The sequence below is a fragment of the Scleropages formosus genome, chromosome 15 (genome assembly GCF_900964775.1).
Source record: "Scleropages formosus chromosome 15, fSclFor1.1, whole genome shotgun sequence".
Classification (NCBI taxonomy): domain Eukaryota; kingdom Metazoa; phylum Chordata; class Actinopteri; order Osteoglossiformes; family Osteoglossidae; genus Scleropages; species Scleropages formosus.
The window spans coordinates 3,503,086-3,521,862 of record NC_041820.1 but is presented as its reverse complement, the minus strand read 5'-3'; the positions used below and the strand labels follow the sequence as shown (position 1 = coordinate 3,521,862).

At 43.1% G+C, this 18,777-nt stretch overlaps 2 protein-coding genes across 2 annotated transcripts; both read left to right on the top strand.

Annotated features, from left to right (window-relative positions):
- The first annotated feature begins 3,832 nt into the window (after positions 1 to 3,832).
- LOC108938592 (G-protein coupled receptor family C group 6 member A-like) lies at positions 3,833 to 10,460 on the top strand. The gene is made up of 6 exons (XM_029258624.1): positions 3,833 to 4,055; positions 6,791 to 7,079; positions 7,214 to 8,074; positions 8,299 to 8,511; positions 9,075 to 9,192; positions 9,292 to 10,460. The coding sequence occupies exons 1-6, from the start codon at positions 3,865 to 3,867 to the stop codon at positions 10,368 to 10,370; spliced, it is 2,751 nt and encodes a 916-aa protein (XP_029114457.1). The 5' UTR covers positions 3,833 to 3,864; the 3' UTR covers positions 10,371 to 10,460.
- Positions 10,461 to 12,675: 2,215 nt separating this feature from the next.
- Positions 12,676 to 17,547, top strand: LOC108940279 (G-protein coupled receptor family C group 6 member A-like). The gene is made up of 6 exons (XM_029258576.1): positions 12,676 to 12,869; positions 14,094 to 14,382; positions 14,488 to 15,348; positions 15,550 to 15,756; positions 15,879 to 15,996; positions 16,475 to 17,547. The coding sequence occupies exons 1-6, from the start codon at positions 12,676 to 12,678 to the stop codon at positions 17,545 to 17,547; spliced, it is 2,742 nt and encodes a 913-aa protein (XP_029114409.1).
- Positions 17,548 to 18,777: the final 1,230 nt, after the last annotated feature.

Genomic DNA, 18,777 nt, shown 5'->3' with positions numbered 1-18,777 from the left:
AGGAGCTCTGAGACACCAGCTCTGCCTGCTGGGTCTCACTGTTGCACATATGTAGCGTCAGCTCCTCCAAGTCTGAGCTCATGGTCCTCTTCCAGAAGAGAGTTGGATGCTCTTTCCAGGTATGGGGTTGCCCACTGCCTCAAGTGATGGAGTTCAAGTATCTTGGGGTCTTATTCACAAGTGATGATAAAGGGGACCAGGAGATTGAAAGCCCAGTTGCTCCTGGGTCAGCAGTATTGTGGGCACTTTTCTGCTCTGTGATGGCAAAGAGGGAGCTGAGCTTTAGCGCACAACTCTTGGTTTAATAATTAAGTAATTTTTAACTTGATTGTTCATAAGAAAAGGATCCAGTGCATAAAATGGGGGGGTGTGGTGGCGCAGTGGGTTGGACCTGGTCCTGCTCTTTGGTGGGTCTGGGGTTCGAGTCCCGCTTGGGGTGCCGTGCGACGGACTGGCGTCCCGTCCTGGGTGTGTCCCCTCCCCCTCCGGCCCTATGCCAGTGGGTAGGCTCCGGTTCCCCGCGACCCCGTATGGGACAAGCGGTTCCGAAAATGTGTGTGTGCATAAAATGTTTCAGACACAAGAACAACAAAGACTATAGAGACCAGATAGTTAAAAACAGTTAAGACATTTTTAAATGTCTGGAGGAAACCCAAAAATAATGACTTTGTTACCAGACTGCTTTTGTTTTTCACCCCAGATCCCAGAGTCCAGGTGCTCGCCACCTTGCCCTCCTGGAAAGTTTAAGAAATTTTCTGATGTATCTTGTTGCTACAGCTGCACTCAGTGTGAGGAGGGGACGTACTCTAATGTCTCAGTTTAGCCCATCGTCATCTACAAATCTGGACTGGGCTGGAGGGGAGACACCCAGGACAGGACGTCAGTCCATCGCAAGGCACCCCAAGCAGGACTTGAACCCCAGACTCACCAGAGAGCAGGCACAGGCCGAACCCGCTGTGCCACTGCACCCCCTGACTAAAAACGTAGCTTGATTTAAAAAAAAATTATCTCCTGCAATAGCTGCAGGGTTCTTAATTTTTCTCTTTCTCAAAATATATCAACCAATAAATCACATACCTTTTTTAAACTGAGTTCCATGTTGTGACTTTATTGTAAATCTCAGTCTTCATTCTGCGATCTGCATAAAAATGAACAACTCTGGATTTTAAAATTTTAAAAAGATGTATCTGACAAGTATTAACCTGTGACTTTTTCCAATGCTGCAGATATGCTTAATTGTCTTACTTGCCCCAAAAGTACATGGTCACAGAAAGGTTGGGACTGGTGCACTCCAAAAAATGAGAACTTCTTTGAGTGGAATGAGCCTTATGCCATTGTCTTGCTAACTTTTGTGGGCTTGGGGACCCTGCTGCTGTTCGTGGTCTTCACTATTTTTTTGCTGAACCGGCACAGCCCCATTGTGCAGATTGCAAGAGAGAAACTGTACTACGCCATGATGGCCAGCCTGTTGGTCAGCTTTGGAAGTGTGGTACTCTTCATGGGTGAGCCCAACGTCCACATCTGCCGGGCCCGGCAGACCATGTATGGTCTGAGCTTTACCCTTTGTTTCTCCTGCATCCTGGTGAAGGCACTTCACACGTTTGTTAATTCCAGTTCATTCGATCGCAACCTGAAACCCATCGCCATCATTGTAGTTTTCACGACAGTCCAAGTGCTCATTTGCACCTTCTGGTTGGTGTTTGATTCACCAAGGGTGGAGACCATCCCCTTAGACCAAAACATGATCATCTGGTTGCAGTGCAATGAGGGGCAGGGGGTGGGCTTTGGCATCATGCTCAGTTACATTGGCCTTCTGGCCTTCATCTGCATTTGGGTGGCCTTCAAAGGAAGAAAGGTCCCACATCGGTTCAATGAGACAGGCTACCTCATCTTCAGTATGGTCATCTATCTTTTGGTGTGGATTAGTTTCATCCCAATCTATGTGACTAAGAATGAACACCATTCAGATGTCCAGGCTTCCGCCATCCTGGTCTCCAACTATGGCATTATTTTCAGCCGCTTTTTTCCAAAGTGCTACATGATTCTCTGCAAGAAAATTGCAAAAAGACCAAAGAGCAGAGGAACTCAGTGCACCTCAGACCACAAGGGACATCATACATACTCAGTCATCTGAAATCTGTTTGTCTAGAGACATGAATACCATGTTAGATGTAAGGCACCAGAAACTTCTTACTGTGAAGCATGGTGGTGGCAGGATAATTTTGTGTGGGTGCTTCTCTGGAGCAGGTCTTGAAAGCTTTATTAAGACAAAGGATAAAATGAACTCAGCAAAGTACCTAGAAATCATGATGGCAAACCTGTTGCAGTCTGTTAGAAATCTGCAACTTGGAGAAAGATTTTTTTTACAGCAGGACAACAACCCCAAAGAAAGGCTAACCTGTGATGAAGAACACTCACCTTGCTATAGATTATGATAACCAAGGGTCAGTCAAAATTACACTTAAAATGGTTTGCAAATGTGGATTTACCAGAGTGTATTTCTCATTTACAGAAATGTTTAAACATTTGGTTAAAAAAAAATCATGCAAGTTTAGTGTGAATTACATATAAGGTAAAACCTGAGGAAAATTCCATGCCACTCCTCGTTGAAAAATGGCAGACATATTATACATGAGTCAACCCTCAGGCACTTAGCGGGAGAAAAATGTATTTCATGTGCCATTCAATGCATTTTTTATTTCAGATTTTACACACCCTTTCCTTCTTAGGCATTGTATGTTGGCACGTAATAAATTCATACATGTATATGCTCGCGTTCCGCTTGAATTTTAGACATTTTTAAGGATCACTGCAAACTGGATGATACTGACTTGAGTGTGGCTAAGTGGATGTGTGTTATAAAAACCAATCATTTTATCTAGATTAAAAAAAATATGGGAAACATGTCAAGGTTTTTGAGGTTCGTTAGGAGAACTGACTGCGAAATGAAATAGGATCTTTAACCCACACTCAAGGTGGGGAATGCAAAGGAAACAAAATACTGGTAAATAACCTGTTCTGCTGTTCAAAGATAAAGCCAAAAAAAAAAAACAAACCTGCCAGTAACCTTAAGGTGTTTCTTGTCAGATGCTTTTTAAGGAAATTATGAAGTATGTGGGGGGTGTGGTGGTGCAGTGGGTTGGACCAGGCTGGACTGGGTCCTGCTCTCTGGTGGGTCTGGGGTTCAAGTCCCGCTTGGGGTGCCTTGTGATGGACTGGCATCCCGTCCTGGGTGTGTCTCCTCCTCCTCCAGCCTTATGCCCTGTGTTACCAGGTTGGGCTCCAGCTCCCCATGATCCTGTATGGAACAAGTGGTTCAGATAATGTATATAAAATATGTGACCAGCAGAACAGACACATTATCAAAATACAGTATTTCATGCTCTCAATATACACACACACACACACATCTTCAGAACCGCTCGTCCCATACGGGGTCACGGGGAACCGGAGCCTACCCGGGAACACAGGGGCGTAAGGCCAGAGGGGGAGGGGACACACCCAGGACGGGACGCCAGTCCGTCGCAAGGCACCCCAAGCGGGACTCGAACCCCAGACCCACCGGAGAGCAGGACTGAGGTCCAATCCACTGCGCCACCGCACCCCCTTGCTCTCAATATACTCCTGCAAATTTAATTTGCAACGAAAGCAGCACTTGTCAAATTCCAAGCTGTAATTATGTGCCTGTAGCTTGATACCTGCACATTCTTTCTATTGTTTATGTTCACGCGATACACGTAAGAGCAACACCTCCCTTTCAAAAATTTCCAAGGCACTACGTAAAGTTTTTAAAAAGACAGTGTGGCAAGGCACAAGGTGACATTTGCTACAATCCTCTACCAGTGCCGCTCTCCGGAGGATGCCATGGTGTTTCAGGTGTTTTTCTCTGTGCTGGGAATGTGCTCTCTGCTGGTTCTGGGAACCTGTGAGGTCTGTCAGTCCACATGTGGAGCTCAGGCACCTGGAGACATCCTGCTTGGGGTGCTCAGCTCATGTTACCCTGTAGTGCAGCCCTTGAATGAATGGATTCAACCAGAGAGCTTCAACTGCACAGAGTAAGCAGACCGGAGGGCTGGGACTGGGCTGGGACTCTCAGAATTATGTTTGTGGGTTGTAACTGCAGTAATATGATAAGAAGCAACAGTAAATTAGGACTGTCTAAAAGTAATAAATAATCTAGAGATGCTTAGGAGGCTGAGGGGATTGTAATAGCTAACAGCCGGTATTATAACTAAAGTTACAATCTATATAGGTATTTAAATAGCACTATTTATGGTAAACACAATATACCGCAGTAATTTTCAAGCACTGGTCCAGTGTGCTTATATTTATGACGGTTTTTGTTCCAGCCTTTGTAATTTATAGAGTTGTCTGCTAGCATCTTTGGGTTTTAAACTGGCTGATTTGTTCAATCGAAGGCTCTGTGAGGCATAGCTAAGAAAAGAGCTGCAAAAAAACCCCCAACATATCCAGGTACAGAAGGACCATGATTGCCAACCAGTGATTCATTGCAGGTGGTCTTCGCCTTATGATACATGCAACTTACGACCACCAGGACTTGCGCCAGCCTTCCCGTTGACCTTATTTTAGTATATTATTTTTGAGTCTCGACATTTGGTCATGATGTCTAACGATGACTGTTCCATCTGGTGTATGATAACGTGGGCTTAATGGATTTTTCTTATTGTTTGGGTTGCAGTCAATGTTTTATGTGTAGCTCCTTCATGTTTTTTTTTCCTCAACATTTTTTTATGATTTTCTTCAAGTTACTTTTTGTTTGCAATAGCAGAAATGAGTACACCCCTGTACAATATCACTGAAATGTCAAATGATTCAAAATTGTATCACCTTACAGTCATTGCATTACTTCTAAGTTGAACAGTTGGGTATTTGCTGTTATGTAAAAGTAAAAACTAATAGTTTAGATGTACTATATTAAAATACAGGCCCCACAGTAGGAACTAAATGCAACAAAAGTCATTACACCTTTCATTACTGAGATTCAGATCTTTTATTTTCCATGTCCACCTTTATTTTTGATGACAGACTCAATCCTCCTCAGCATGGAGGGTACTAGTGTTGTACAAATTTCTGGAGAGATGTTCTGCCATTCTTCAGAGATAATTGTACTGTTCTGCCTTTCTCTTTAAAATACCCCAAAGGTGTTCAAGTCAGATGACATACTTGGCCAGGTCATGGTTTTCCCCTTCTCTTTTTTAGAACCTCTTGCTTGATTTTGGCAGTGTGCCTTGGATTGTTATCATACTGGAATACTCCTCTTCTGCTAAGCTTCTGGAGACTCGGAGTCCTCTTGTCAGCTAGTATTTTGCTCTATCCACAGGCATTCATGGTGCCATTTATAAATGTTATCTCCCCAACACCTTTTGCACTCATGCAGCCCCATATCATGACACTCCCACCTCTGCGCTTCAGTGTCGCCACTATGCATTCACTGTGGTAGTCCTGGCCAGGTTCACGCCAAACATGCGGGACCCCATCTGAGCCGAACAAATTTATCTTGGTCTGATCTGACCAAAGAATGTGCTCCCAATATTAATCATGCTCCTTCTCATGTTCTTTAGCAAAGTTTACTCTTGTAGTTTTGTGCTGAAGAGCAAGCAAGGGTTTTTTCCTGGTCGCCGTCCATAAAGGTTGAAGTTATGCAATGTCCATGGCACTGTCTGAGCTGTCACAGAAACTCCGATTTCCACTGATAACCCATTTGACAAGCCTGAAGCACTTGCCTGTCTGTTTTTCAGAACCAGATTGTGCAAGTACCACACTGTCCATGGCGTCATTTTAGGAGGACGACCACTGTGGCTCTGATTAGTGGTACTGCAGCTCATTCTATACCTCCTGATTACCGCTGCAACTGTGTTTAAACTGATTTTTAGATGGTCACCGATCTTCCCGTATCCTCTTCCATCTTTGTGAAGTCTCACAAACACACACACACATTTTCTGAACCGCTTGTCCCACACAGGGTCGCAGGGAACCAAAGCCTACCCGGCAACTCAGGGCGTAAGGCCGGAGGGGGAGGGGACACACCCAGGGCGGGACGCCAGTCCGCCGCAAGGCACCCCAAGCGGGACTCGAACCCCAGACCCACCAGAGAGCAGGACCCGGTCCAACCGACCACAACACCACGCCCCCCTCGTCTCACAATCAGATTTTTCAATTCCTCTGGTAATTCTTTTCCACATGGAGCCATGATGCAGACAGACAGATAGACACAACCCATAGGTCCAAAACTGAGAAACTTCTGGTGTTCACAGGAGAGAAGGATTTAGTCTGTCATCGAAAATAAAGGTGGACATACGAGGAAGTGAAAAAATAAAAGATATGAATCTCAGTAATGAAACGTGTACTGACTTTTGTTGCATTGAGTTCCTACTGTGGGACCTGTATTTTTAACATAGAAAATCTAAACTGTTAATTTTTAATTTTACATAAGAGGAAATACCCTACTTGTCAACTTAGAAATAATGCAATTATTGAGAGGTGATACAATTTTGAATCATTTCATATTTAAGTGATATTGCACAGTGGTATACTCACATCTATTGTATACTGTAGCTGGAGAAAAAGTAAGTGTTCTGGTGCTGTTGGAAAAAAGCAAAAGATAATCAATTTTTTTAAATAAATGTGTAGACAGTCGTAATACAGTAGAAGTCAATTTTCCATTAACAATGAAGTCAGCTTATGGCAGGTTGTCAGAACCTCGTCATAAACTGAGGACTATCTCGATATAGTGGAATATTAATAATGTGTCATATTTTTTATTCTGTAGTTTCAATTTGCTGTCCTTTGTGAGGATGCTGGCTGTCACTCACACCATTGATATGATCAATGACTCCGGATTCCTTCCTGGGGTGCGGCTGGGGTACCTCATCTGTGACACGTGCTCCAATCCCATCAAAGCACTACAAGTTGCAGAGCACCTCCTGTCCACTAACGGCACGCTGGAGGTCCAATGTGACCACACTGAAAGAACGCCGGTCAAGGCTGTAATTGGGTCTCGCTACTCCGAGCTCTCCATCACTGTCGCCAGGCTTCTGGGCCGCTTCATGGTTCCACAGGTACATTATGAAGCATATTCACTTAAGAGAAATGATTTTAAGGGATTGGTCAGTGTCACTGTGTACAAATTCTGTTCTATTGTGTTTTGTTATTATGTGTTATGTTGTTTTTATTGTATTCTCAATGCATTCAGATTAGCACATCAGCCTCTGCAGACATCCTGAGTGATAAGGTGCGGTTCCCGTCTTTCCTGCGTACCATTCCAGGCGATGTGCACCAGACTCGAGCCATTGCCAAGTTCATGTCATCCTTCAGATGGGACTGGGTTGGCGTGGTCTATGGTGATGACGACTATGGCAAGTCTGCCCTGCAGAGCTTCCTGCTGGATGCAAGGGAGGCCAAGGTGTGTGTGGCTTATCAGAAGGTGATGCCCACCTACCTGAACAATGAAAATACAAACCCCAGGATTAAGGAAGTTGCAAAGACGATCCACTCCTCAACAGCTCAGGTCGTGCTGCTCATCCTAAATGAGCAGGTTGTGAGAAAAATTTTTGAAGAAATGATGAAGACCAACACCAGCAGGATCTGGATCGCCAGTGATGCATGGTCTTTGGCCCAGTCCTTAGCCAGCATGCCGGGGATCAACAGGGTGGGGGAAATCTTTGGCTTCAGCTTCATCACAGGGCAGAATCCAGGTTTCAGTGAGTTCCTTCAGAACCTTCAGCCAGGTCCAGGGGCCGTGAACCACTTTATTGAGGAGTACAAAAACCTGAGGTTTGAATGCACTCCAGAGCTACTGCAGTATAATGAGTGCATTGCCAACAACCCTCCATCCCTCTGCACCAGGCCACCCTCCATCACTTTCAAATCTCCACTGGCCTGCAGCATCCCAGACCCCCAGCAAGCTAATGATGACTTCCTGACACAAAGTGTGTATTTAAATGTGACCTATGGAGAGAGACTGGCTGTATGGGCTATAGCTCATTCCTTGAGGAATCTCCTGCAGTGCAATGGGACTCATTGTCCAGGAGAGAAGAATTTTCCTTCATGGAAGGTGATAACACTTATTAATCCTGATGGAATGTGGAAATTACAAAATGAAGGAGGTGTTTTAACTTAACTGTATGTTGTTGAGAAAGGTGCTGGGTTCTTCATCGTGTGTGTTTATGTGTTGATGCATGCAATGCATTTACTACCTATGCGTTGTTTGTGAATTTTTGTGTCTACTTCATTAATGATTTCTAAAAGATATTAGCCTTTATATGTCGCTCTCTTCAGCTTCTGCAGGAAATGAAGAAGATCAAGTTCTCTTTAGACAATCGCCTATTCAGCTTTGACCAGTTTGGAAACTTTGCCAATGGTTATGACTTGATCAACTGGAAACGCCTGGGAGACAGGAGACAGTTCACCGTAGTTGGTGGATATAATCCAAATACAGGAAATGTGGAAGTTGACAAGTCTGAAATTGTCTGGAGTACCCTAAATAATGCGGTATGTGATATACAGTATAAAAACAAAAGTATCCCATCACTAACACAGCAGAGTTGATTTTTTTAACATTTTCTCACGCTTTTCTCCAAAGTCATGGCATTAAGCTAACTACCACTATTATTCAGCTGGATCATTTTACTAGAGCAATTTAAGGTAAGTACCTTGGTCAAGTCTACTACAGCTGGAGGGGAGATTCAAACCTGAAACATTTTGGGTTCAAAAGCTGCAACTCTAACCACTACACCTATTTTTAACCACTTAACAATGTACAATATTTCAGACTATAGAAAAAAGGCTATGAACAGAGAATACAGACTCATAGACAGTTAAAAACAGCTATATATATATATATATTATAATATATTCTGAACATTTGATATGCACATTTTCCAAGTCATTAATTTCTAGTTGTATTATCTTCACTCTCTGGATGTATTTTTTCGAGTTTCCCTGCTTTGCCAATAGATGGTAGTTTGATATTTGAGGAGCCAGTGCGTGTCTTCATTAAAAAGTCTGAACAAACAGAAAAAAAGAGAATGACTAGTTTTTGTTCTTGACCCCAGGTCCCAGAGTCCAGGTGCTCACAGTCATGTCCTCCTGGTACATTTAAGAAAGTTTCAAATATATCTTGTTGCTACAACTGCACCCGTTGCGAGGAGGGAACGTACTCTGATGTCTCAGGTTTGTCGAAGCAGCTCTAAATCCTTTTTATATAGCTTAAAATGAAAGAAAACCAATATTGTCAATAATTATTTAACCCAATACTTGCTCTATTTGCAGACATGCAGAATTGCCTTATTTGTCCCAAGGACATGTGGTCACTGAAAGGTTCGGTGCAGTGCAGTCTGAGAACAGAGACCTTCTTTGGGTGGAATGAGCCTTATGCCATCGTCTTGTTGACCTTTGTGGGCCTGGGGCTCCTGTTGCTGCTGATAGTGTTCGTTGTCTTCATGGCAAGCCGACACAGTCCTGTCGTGAAGGTAGCTGGTGGGAAACTCTGCTATATCATGATGGCTGCCTTGGTGGTCAGCTTTGGAAGTGTGGTCCTCTTCATGGGCAAGCCCAGTGTTCACATTTGCCGGGCTCGTCAGACCATGTATGGCTTGGGTTTCACCCTCTGCGTCTCCTGTATTCTTGTCAAGGCATTTCGCACTTTCCTTGCCTTCCTCTTTAACTTATACAAACAGCAGAAGCTGAAGAAGCTCTACAAGCCCATTGCCATCATTGCTGTTTTCACAACTGCCGAATCATTGATCTGCACCTTTTGGTTGGTGTTTGACTCACCAAAGGTGGAGACCATCACCTCCAATCAAAGCATGAGCATCTTCTTCCAGTGCAATGAGGGATCCGGGGTGGGATTCGGCATCATGCTCAGTTATATTGGACTTCTGGCTTTCGTCTGTTTCCTCCTGGCCTTCAAAGGGAGGAAGGTCCCACATCGGTTTAATGAGACAGGCTACATCATCTTCAGTATGCTCATCTACCTTTTTGTGTGGGTTTGCTTCATCCCAATCTATGTGACCAAAAGCCAACAACGTTCAGCTGTCCAAGCTTCAGCCATCCTGGTCTCCAGCTACGGCATTATTTTCTGCCACTTTCTCCCAAAATGCTACATGATCCTCTGCAAGAAGAAAAAAGACATCTCCCCTGAGGCATACCGGGAGAAAATACGCATCTTTGCCATCACTTCAGGAAATCAAGCACTTTGTCACTTGTCCAAAGACTCCGGAATTGGTGACATGGAGACAGTGGCCACGGCCAGTTCCATGAACATAGAAGTGTCCACGGTGGGGAGAGGTATCAGTCTTAATGACCCATCCCTCTCTCTGAGGAAGAGAGTGAGAAGGTCTTCCATTTAAGAACAGCATAGTTAACCTATAAGGTCTAACCTTATAAGTTCTGTGTATTTAATAGGATATTGAACTTGGACATTCATAAAGATGGAGGATCTCAATAGATACCCACTTTTCTATAGATTTTATTAATATTTCTACAATGTTAATTTGTAATAAAAGTTTGTTCTATGAATGGAACATAAACAATACATTGTTTGATTTTTCTTAGTTGTAATGGTACTGCCTCGTATACTTTTTGAGTGGCGATAGGGAAACTCATAATAACAATAAAAACGTCCATGAGTGCATTTTATAAATTTATGTGCAATCTGTATACAAGTGTGGTAAAATATAGGACAGCTGGTAGTGTACTGGTTAGAGCTGTTGCCTTTGGACCTAAAGGTTGCATGTTTGATCCCCACTTTTGGCTGTAGTACCCTTGAGCAAAGTACTTAACCTCAATTGTTCCAGTAAAATTACCCAGCATTGTAAATAACTGTGACATTGTAAGTTGTGTTGGAGAGAAACAGCAGGTGACTGTGAGAGGTTGTGTTAAATATGATTTGGCTATAACTCACTCCTTCCTTCCTTTTGAGGTACAGTTTGCAGCGTATTGTTATCTTCGGAATTAAAATATTTTATAAAAAATTCAATTCAAGGTAATACAACGAGATACTGTATGAATAGAACATGGATGAGGCTAAGCAACATTGTGAAATAAACCCTCCACACTCAGGTGTGACATTTATGCATTATTATTATGTTAGTGTGGGTGGCGTGGTGGCGCAGTGGGTTGGACCGGGTCCTGCTCTCCAGTGGGTCTGGGGTTCGAGTTTCGCTTGGGGTGCCTTGTGATGGACTGGTGTCCCGTCCTGGGTGTGTCCCCTCCCCCTCCAGCCTTACGCCCTGTGTTGCCGGGTAGGCTCCGGTTCCCCGCGACCCCGTATGGGACAAGCGGTTCAGAAAATGTGTGTGTGTGTGTGTGTGTGTGTGTGTGTGTGTGTGTGTGTGTGTGTGTATTATGTTAGTCCACAGTCTGCGAAGAAGCATTCAAGAAGAATTTCATGATACTTGTGCCTATGACAATAAACTTGAACTTAAATGTCAGCAACAAAAACAAGTAAACAAAACTTATCTAATTTGTTATTATATAATTTATAAATGAGAAACAAGTGGCCAAAAAAAAACTTGGAAACAGTTGTTCAGTCCTTATTTCATAACTTGCCAAAACTGCAGGCAACAGCATTATGATGAACCGTTATTTAATCGACTCCTTTGTCCAACGTGACAAACCGTCAGGAGTAATTGACAATGTTAAGCCACCTGCAACTACTTATACAGGTGGGAAACTTCACTGGAGCAATTTACAGCAAGTAATTTGTTCAAGGATACAACAGCTACAGGTGGGATTTAAACCTGCAACCTGTGGCTCCAAAGGGAACAACTCTAACCACTACACTGCCAGCTGTCACTGACTGGAAAGAAGTCTAAATATTTATTTTAGAGAATTTGTTGATTCAGCTAAGCTTATAATCATTGACACTGCACGAAAACCAGTGTACATAACAACGTAAAGAATTGCGTATATTATATATTGTGTATGTTGTTGCCAGACTCTCGCCTGTGAACTGTACTGTCTTGTCTTGTTTCTGCACTCATTCGTTCTATTTATCTTTTTTACAAATGACACTGTTTTGCATGGTGCAGAGGTCCAAAGAAAAACAAAATTTCGTTCTCCTATATGTGTAACTCACCTATAGGTAGAATTACAATAAAGTTGACTTTGACTTGTATATGGCGGCCTGTTAGGATAAGGTTCGAAGAACAACAATAACAGACATGGAGAGGTTTGCCTGATGGGGATGTGTACCTAAGTGGCACTTTCACAGTCTCTACCTAGAGAAGAGGAGAGAAGTTTGGTCACTTCAAAGCACAGAGGTCTGAAGGAAGGCGTGAAATCATAATAAAACTATTTTAGGGGCTTTGATCCAAAGACTCGTGGAATCCGCTGAAGCCCAAGGTTAGGAATTTGCCACCGTAGTTACGTCGCCGTGTCATGACGAAGGTGTGAAAATTACAGCATTGGCCTCATTAGCTGGAGGGCGATCACCTGCACCTCCCCCACCATCCCTCGTTCCAATGCAACACACACCTTTCCAAATGACTACCAAAAAAACAGCGATGGGCTGTAGGATTTCCACAGAAATCGCAGCGTATGTAGCACGCAAGACTTTTACAGTCAGACACTCCCTCTGACAAACGTCAGCAGTTGGATGAAAAGGACCGGCAAACCGTGACACCTGCTGCACTCCGCCGTTCTGTGGACACCATGCCCTCGCCCTTGCGTGCGTCTGCTCCGGCGCTGTGTTTCCTGCTGGCATCGGTACATTGCCAGGATGCCTGTCAACCTACCTGTGGAGCCCAAGCACCTGGAGACATCCTGATAGGAGTGATCGGCCAGTGCCATGGCGAAGTGGAGTCGCTGAACGAACGGATAAAACCGGAAGGTTTCAACTGCACAGAGTAAGCAGAGCAGAGGTCTATGCCAGGATCGGGATGCCAGACTGTACCGTCTGTGGGTCATAATTGCAGCCATATAATAAACAGCAACAGCAGGTGAAGCAGGGGTAGCAATGGGCTACATAGAAAAACTACACAGAAACTTAATTTACAGAGCTAGCCAGTAGCCACAGTTATAGTCAGCGTAGTACAAATATTAAAATAGCATTGTTTATGGTAAACACAATATAGCCATTTGTCTTAAAATTGTTGTTTTTTTAATTAAAAATTAATTCTATTGGCATTTAGGGTTTTCTCTCAAATACCCGTTTCTTAGAGTGTTTTCTAGAATAAAATGTAGATAATAAATAATCATAATCAATACTCACAAAGTGCTGTTATTTTCAAAAGCGATTGCAGGAAAATCATCTTGAATAAGAGTAAAATATGTCTTCCAAATGGACTGAAGTGTCAAGTTACCGATTATGTGATTCAGTTTCCATATCAGGTCCCACTGAAGGAAAATATGTCTATATCACTTTCTACAAATTATTTCTGCCACACCAATAAAGTTATTTATTATCAATTAGATTCATAAGAATGACCACAAAACATATAAAAGAACACAGTCTGCAAGCTAACTGCCTGGTTACACTTAATGGACTTGCTTCATTCAGTCAGCAGAGCTGATCTGAAACTGGGTTTGAAACTGGGCCAGTGTATTTGTGCAGTTCGCACATTCTCCCTGCGTGTCCGTGAGTTTCCTCCAGATGCTCTGGTTTCCTCCAATAGTCCAGACACGTGTTTTAGACGAATTGGAGGCACTAAATTGCCCTTAGCGTGTGTGTGTGTGTGTGTGTGTGTGCGTGTGTGTGTGTGTGTGTGTGCGTGTGTGTGCGTGTGTGTGTGTGTGTGCGTGTGTGTGTGTGTGTGCGTGTGTGTGTGTGTGTGTGTATGTGTACGTCAGCATGTGATTTCCCTGAAATGGACTGGTGACCCACCCAAAGTGCACATACCTCACCCCCATGCTTCCAGGACAGGCTCTGAACCACCATGATCTTGTTGCCATAATCCACACAAAAATGTTATGAAGTGAAATTACTAACAAGTGATATTATTGTTTTTACAAAGATCCCACTTTCTATTTCCCACTGTTATAAATCTGCACAGTAGCTAGGTGTCACATTGTTGACATTTGTCATTGTTGCCAAAGTAAAAATTTTTTTCCACCCACATTGTTTTCCCTAGTTTTATTTTGCAGTCATTTGTGGAAACCCTAGCTGTCATCCACACCATTGATGTAATCAACGACTCCGGCTTCCTTCCTGGAGTGCGGTTGGGATATCTCATCTGTGACGACTGCTCGTACCCCATCAAAGCATTACAAATCGCGGAGCACCTTGTGTCCACCAATGACACTCTGCACGTTGAATGTAATCCCTTCACCAGCCCTCTGGTCAAGGCTGTGATCGGGGCTCGCTTCTCTGAGGTGTCCATCACTGTGGCCAGGTTCCTAGGACTGTACATGGTTCCAGAGGTTAGTCACAGCTTCCACCCAGGAGCTGTTTGGTATTCGAGATTTGTTCATAACCGCTGTATAGAAATTAGAGCTCTATCTTGTTTGCTTTTGCCATCCATTCAGATTAGCACATCATCATCTGCAGACACTTTAGACGACAAGTTGCGGTTCCCATCTTTCCTCCGTACCATTCCCAATGATGAGCACCAGACTCGAGGAATTGCCAAGTTCATGTCATCCTTCAGCTGGGACTGGGTTGGTGTGGTCTACGGCGATGACGACTATGGCAAGTCTGCCCTGGAGAACTTCTTGTTGAATGCAGAGGACACCAAGGTGTGTGTGGCCTATCAGGAGGTGATGCCGCAGTACCTCAACAACGGAAACACAGACCTCAGGGTGAAAGAGGTCGCAGAAACGATTCGCTCCTACAAAGCTCAGGTCGTGCTGCTTATCTTGAAGGAAGAGCTAGTAATGAAAATTTTTGAAGAAATGATAAAGACCAACACCTCCCGAATCTGGATTGCCAGTGATGCCTGGTCTTTGGCCCAGTCCTTAGCCAACATGCCGGGGATCAACATGGTAGGGGAAATCTTTGGCTTCAGCTTCATCACAGGGCAAAATCCAGGTTTCAGTGAGTTTCTTCAGAACCTGCAGCCAGATCCAGGGGTGGTGAACCACTTTATCGAGGAGTACAAAAACCTGAGGTTTGAATGCACTCCAGAGCTACTGCAGTACAATGAGTGCATTGCCAACAACCCTCCATCCCTCTGCACCAGGCCACCCTCCCTCACTTTCAAATCTCCACTGGCCTGCAGCATCCCAGACCCCCAGCAAGCTAATGATGACTTCCTGATACAAAGTGTGTATTTAAATAGGACCTATGGAGAGAGACTGGCTGTATGGGCTATAGCTCATGCCCTGAGGAATCTCCTGCAGTGCAATGGGACCCTTTGTCAAGGAGACAGAAACATTCATCCTTGGATGGTAAGAAGATATTCAATGAATATGAATGAAAAATTTAGTTCACAGGATGAAGTGAAAGAGTGTAAAACTCTGAAATGATTGCTAAGGTCAAAATATATATTTTTTCAGAGGTTAATTGTATGCGATATTGTTTGTGCACATCATTCCTTCTACTGTTTTGTTGAGGTGTATATATCTGCATTCTCGTCTTGCTATTTTCAGCTCCTGCAAGAGCTTAAAATGGTGAATTTCACATTAAACAATCAACGGTTTTACTTTAACGAAAACGGCAGCTTTATGAACGGCTATGATCTGATTTACTGGGCAAGATCTGGAAACGGCAGAGATTTCCGGGTGATAGGAGGATATGACCCAAAGACAGGAAATATGAAAGTGGACACAAAAGACATCATGTGGCAAAACAAAACGGTCTGAGTTCTTCCGATGTATAAATTTCTCATAAATACGTATTACATACATGACACCTATGGTAACTATTAACAAATGGGTTCTAGTTTGAGAAAAATAAACAATTTCGTTCTCAATCACAGGTCCCAGACTCCAAATGCTCAACGCCATGTCCCCCTGGTACATTTATGAAAATTTACAACGTATCGTGCTGTTATAACTGCACACAGTGTGATATGGGGACCTTCTCTAATGTCTCCAGTAAGTATGCAGTAATTACTAATGATTAATTATGCGTTTCTAGAGATACATGCAATGAAACACATTTCCGTCTTTTTCAAAGGTGAGTAGCATTGAGTTACATTTATTCCATTACTTGTACTTTAATATGTTTCTGGAGAAATTTTACTTTTAAGAAAAGCTTTTGCCATAAATACTTTTTACTTTTAATAAATACATTTGTAATGGGAGAAAAAAAAATAAATAAAAACACTTTTTCTTTAGTACATTGATTTTTTTTCCTATTATCTATTACTGATATCTTCTCACTGTCAGCTATATAAATACATTTTTCAATTAGTTAAAATTATTTCAGCATTTACCATTGCTTGTTGGTTCAGCGATGCTAAATAACAGGTCATAAAGTAAACATTAACAAGGATAACTTGTAAAGCAAAACAACTTCCTGGAATGAATGCCAGTGAAAATGAATAACTTGTGGTTGTCTTACCTTTTCCAGACATGCCCAGCTGCTTGCAGTGTCCTGATGGAACATGGTCATTGAAAGGCTGGAACCAGTGTTACCCAAGAACAGAGACTTTCTTTGGGTGGAATGAGCCTTATGCCATCATCTTGTTGACCTTTGTGGGCCTGGGGTTCCTGCTGCTGCTGATGGTGTTCGTTGTCTTCATGGCAAGCCGACACAGCCCTGTCGTGAACGTAGCTGGTGGGAAACTCTGCTATATCATGATGGCTGCCTTGGTGGTCAGCTTTGGAAGTGTGGTCCTCTTCATGGGAAAGCCCAGTGTTCACATTTGCCGGGCTCGTCAGACCATGTATGGCTTGGGTTTCACCCTCTGCGTCTCCTGTATTCTTGTCAAGGCATTTCGCACTTTCCTTGCCTTCCTCTTCAATTTCAACAGACAATATAAGCTGAAGAAGCTCTACAAACCCTTTTCTATAATTGTCCTCTTCACCACAGTCCAAGTGCTCATCTGCACCTTTTGGTTGGTGTTTGACTCACCAAGGGTGGAGACCATCACCTCCAATCAAAGCATGAGCATCTTCTTCCAGTGCAATGAGGGGTCCGGGGTGGGATTCGGCATCATGCTCAGTTATATTGGACTTCTGGCTTTCGTCTGCTTCCTCCTGGCCTTCAATGGGAGGAAGGTCCCACATCGGTTCAATGAGACAGGCTACATCATCTTCAGTATGCTCATCTACCTTTTTGTGTGGGTTTGCTTCATCCCAATCTATGTGACCAAAAGCCAACAACGTTCAGCTGTCCAAGCTTCAGCCATCCTGGTCTCCAGCTACGGCATTATTTTCTGCCACTTTCTCCCAAAATGCTACATGATCCTCTGCAAGAAGAAAAAAGACATCTCCCCTGAGGCATACCGGGAAAAAGTACGTATCTTCTCCATCACGTCAGCAAATCAAGCACTTTGTCACTTGTCCACAGACTCTGGAATTGGTGACATGAAGACGATGGCCACAACCAGCTCCATGAAGGTAGAAGTGTCCTCGGTAGGTATCAGTCTTAATGACCCATCCCCCTCTGTGAGGAAGAGGCACAGAAGGTCCTCCATTTGAAGACAACACGCTAAGGTCCTCTACTTACAAACCATTCTGTACTTTTTCAAGGTGCCATGAATGTATTCTTTGTCATGTTCTTGAAAACATGTTATAGTCAAATGCCAGTGCAAGACCTTCAGAAAGATACACCATCACAAAAAACTTGAAAGGATCATAGAAGGTTGGTGGATCCAAGTGTAGGTTGTCATTGCCAGCACTCAGGTAGAAATGCAGTAGGTCGCACTGGTGCCTCACAGCTTCAGGGCTGTGAATTGTGACATGGGTTAAAATTCAGATCAGTCAGTGTGGAGATTGCATGGTCTTACCAAGTTTTCATGGGTTACCTCCCACCATTTAAAGATGAGTTTCAGGTGTATTGGTGACTCCAAATTGCATAACAATTTGTAACAATCTAATAATCATGTGTGTGTTACATTTCACTGCTGTATAGATGAATGAATAACTAAAAAGTTTAGTGCAGCACATTTAAGTCACCTTAGACGAAGGTGTCTGTGAAATAAATAAAGGTACAAAAAAGACAAATGCAAAAGGAAACACGGTTTGGGAAAGAACTCCAGGAACACAGGATTCAAGACTAGAAGAAACTCAATCTTGGAAACAACTGCTGAGCACGCAGGTAAGGCCGGCATTGGGTCCTTTTACCAGCAGGACAATTATCCAAAATGATTACAGGTGTGTTGGGAACTCCTCGGTGTTCTAGTGAGGGCGCCTTCTGCAGGGTACTTGTATACATGTCAGGTGTGGATGTGACAATATTGTACCAATGTATGGACATAAATGTTGCAGAAATTAAATAACAACTTTTATGATGTTTTTTCAGTTCTTGAAGAAATTTACACAATAATACAAATCAAGCATGTAATTTGCTCACTGTACACACAAAAGTTTTATAAACTTTGAATTTAAAATGTATTAGATATAGACCAGTTCTGCAGAATCTTTTTATGAACAAATGATCTGTATTTCAGAACTATAAGAATATATGAGGAGTCTTTTCATGATTTTGCTGCATCACTTAGGTACTTAATTTTTTTATGGACAGAATGTCTGTCACCAGGTGAGGATACAGCACTGAGAACAGCAAAAACAGAGTAAAATACACACACGCTCAAGAAACCAAGCTGTTGTAAATATAACGCTGCTCTTGGAGCTTTGATACACATATTCTGGGAAGCATATTAATGTCTCCTGTGCACCTGTTAAGTCACATCCCAAACTGAGTTTTTG

Excerpts from the sequence above, each read along its gene's own strand:
- LOC108938592 (XM_029258624.1), top strand. The coding sequence starts at position 3,865 with ATGGTGTTTCAGGTGTTTTTCTCTGTGCTGGGAATGTGCTCTCTGCTG. Across the intron at positions 8,075-8,298 it reads AGAATTTTCCTTCATGGAAG|CTTCTGCAGGAAATGAAGAA; the intron begins GTGATAACACTT and ends CGCTCTCTTCAG. Across the intron at positions 9,193-9,291 it reads AACGTACTCTGATGTCTCAG|ACATGCAGAATTGCCTTATT; the intron begins GTTTGTCGAAGC and ends CTCTATTTGCAG.
- LOC108940279 (XM_029258576.1), top strand. The coding sequence starts at position 12,676 with ATGCCCTCGCCCTTGCGTGCGTCTGCTCCGGCGCTGTGTTTCCTGCTG. Across the intron at positions 12,870-14,093 it reads GAAGGTTTCAACTGCACAGA|TTTTATTTTGCAGTCATTTG; the intron begins GTAAGCAGAGCA and ends TGTTTTCCCTAG. Across the intron at positions 14,383-14,487 it reads GACTGTACATGGTTCCAGAG|ATTAGCACATCATCATCTGC; the intron begins GTTAGTCACAGC and ends CCATCCATTCAG.